The following is a 1528-nucleotide window of genomic DNA, read 5'->3' as shown; positions in this document are numbered from 1 at the left end:
GTAAGAATTTTTTAAAAATCTTGATGTACCAAAGTTAATTTTATTTTCAAATTTTTTATGATGTGTTTTAAAAAATATATCTCAAAAAATTTCAATTAATGTATATATTTATTTCTAATCCTTAGAAAGATGATTTAGAGGAATTAGAATCAAAATTCCTTTATTACAATAGATTTATTGAAGCAAACGAATTGTACTGTAGTAATGGTTTTCCTTATGATGAAATAAAAAAAAAAATAAAACGTTATGTTAATGATGATAAAATTTCTGAAGAGCTTGTTAATGGTATATGTTCTTTCAATATTCAAAAAGTAGGGCAATTTTGTAATACTTTATGTGATTATTTTTACTACTGGATAGGAGATAAAATATATAATTTAGTGAGTAATGAAAACGATTTCACAGAAACTATTAATACACTTTATACAGAATTAAGTAGATATGCGAAAGAAGACAAATGCAAGTGCAATTCTAAACATGAAACTAATGAAAATTTTAAGAAGATTAAAATAGCTTATGATTATTCTAATGATTATGAAACTATAAAAGAACATCTTGAAACTAATAATAACATGTGTGATGCAGACTATAATAAGTATCTTAATAATGCTGTTGAAGCATATAATTCCGTGAGGGAAGATTGTAATAAAGATATTCAGCCACAGTATTGTATTCAACTTACGAGTTTTATATCTGATTTTTTTGAAAACACGTTATCACCATTGCAATGTGATCTTAGAAATGTACATAGAGAAGTCCAACGTAAACATTCATCATCATCTACGGAATTCTCCGTATTAGGCGATCCTCCTGCTATTCCTCCACATGAAGATATGCCAGAAGATGGAGCAAGCATTTCCGCAACTACAGACACAGTTATGCCAGAAATTAAAGAAAGCATTTCCGTACCTACAGACAAATATATGTCTAAAATTATTACGAATGTTTCTTTTCCTATAGGAGCTGCATCCACAATGTTACTTTTGTATAAAGTAATTAGATATCATTATAAAAAATATAAATATTGTACATTGCTTTTAATTTTATTACTTATAAAAAAAAAAAAAATTATTATATGATTTATATATTATTTCTTCCTTAGTTTACTCCAGTAGGATCATTTTTTCGAAGAAATTTAGGAAAGAACAAAGTAATGGATCAAACAATGAACTCTAGCATGATAGGTGCAATAGGAGGATATATTTACAATAATGATCAAACTTATTTAGGAAGACACAGATATAACCTTTCATACAGCCCTGAATGATGTGCCATGTGAAATGAGAATCAATTATACAATAACTATCATCATCAATATTTCCACATGTACTATATTCACAATTTAGTTTTATTTAAAAAGGTTAAAAGCAAATATACTTTTTATATATAATAAGCAATTAAAAATTACTAAATGTATAATTATATTATAAATATATACACAAGCGAATTTGATATGAGTTTTATAATATATGTTATCATATGTAACAATTTCGAAACATGTAATTATTACTTTTATTGTATGTTATTA

The 1528-nt window shown here is 25.4% G+C and overlaps 1 protein-coding gene across 1 annotated transcript; it reads left to right on the top strand.

Annotated features, from left to right (window-relative positions):
• Positions 1-125: 125 nt before the first annotated feature.
• On the top strand, positions 126-1267 carry PVX_069190 (variable surface protein Vir27-like, truncated; the record flags this gene model as incomplete). The annotated part of the gene is made up of 2 exons (XM_001612397.1): positions 126-992; positions 1103-1267. Coding segments are annotated over 2 exons (1032 nt in total), but the record flags the coding sequence as incomplete, so codon positions are not given.
• Between the last annotated feature and the right edge of the window lie 261 nt (positions 1268-1528).

Source organism: Plasmodium vivax, genomic scaffold (genome assembly GCF_000002415.2).
Source record: "Plasmodium vivax scf_6695 genomic scaffold, whole genome shotgun sequence".
Lineage (NCBI taxonomy): Eukaryota > Apicomplexa > Aconoidasida > Haemosporida > Plasmodiidae > Plasmodium > Plasmodium vivax.
The sequence above is the reverse complement of the archived record's forward strand: the minus strand, read 5'-3'. Positions and strand labels throughout refer to the sequence as shown.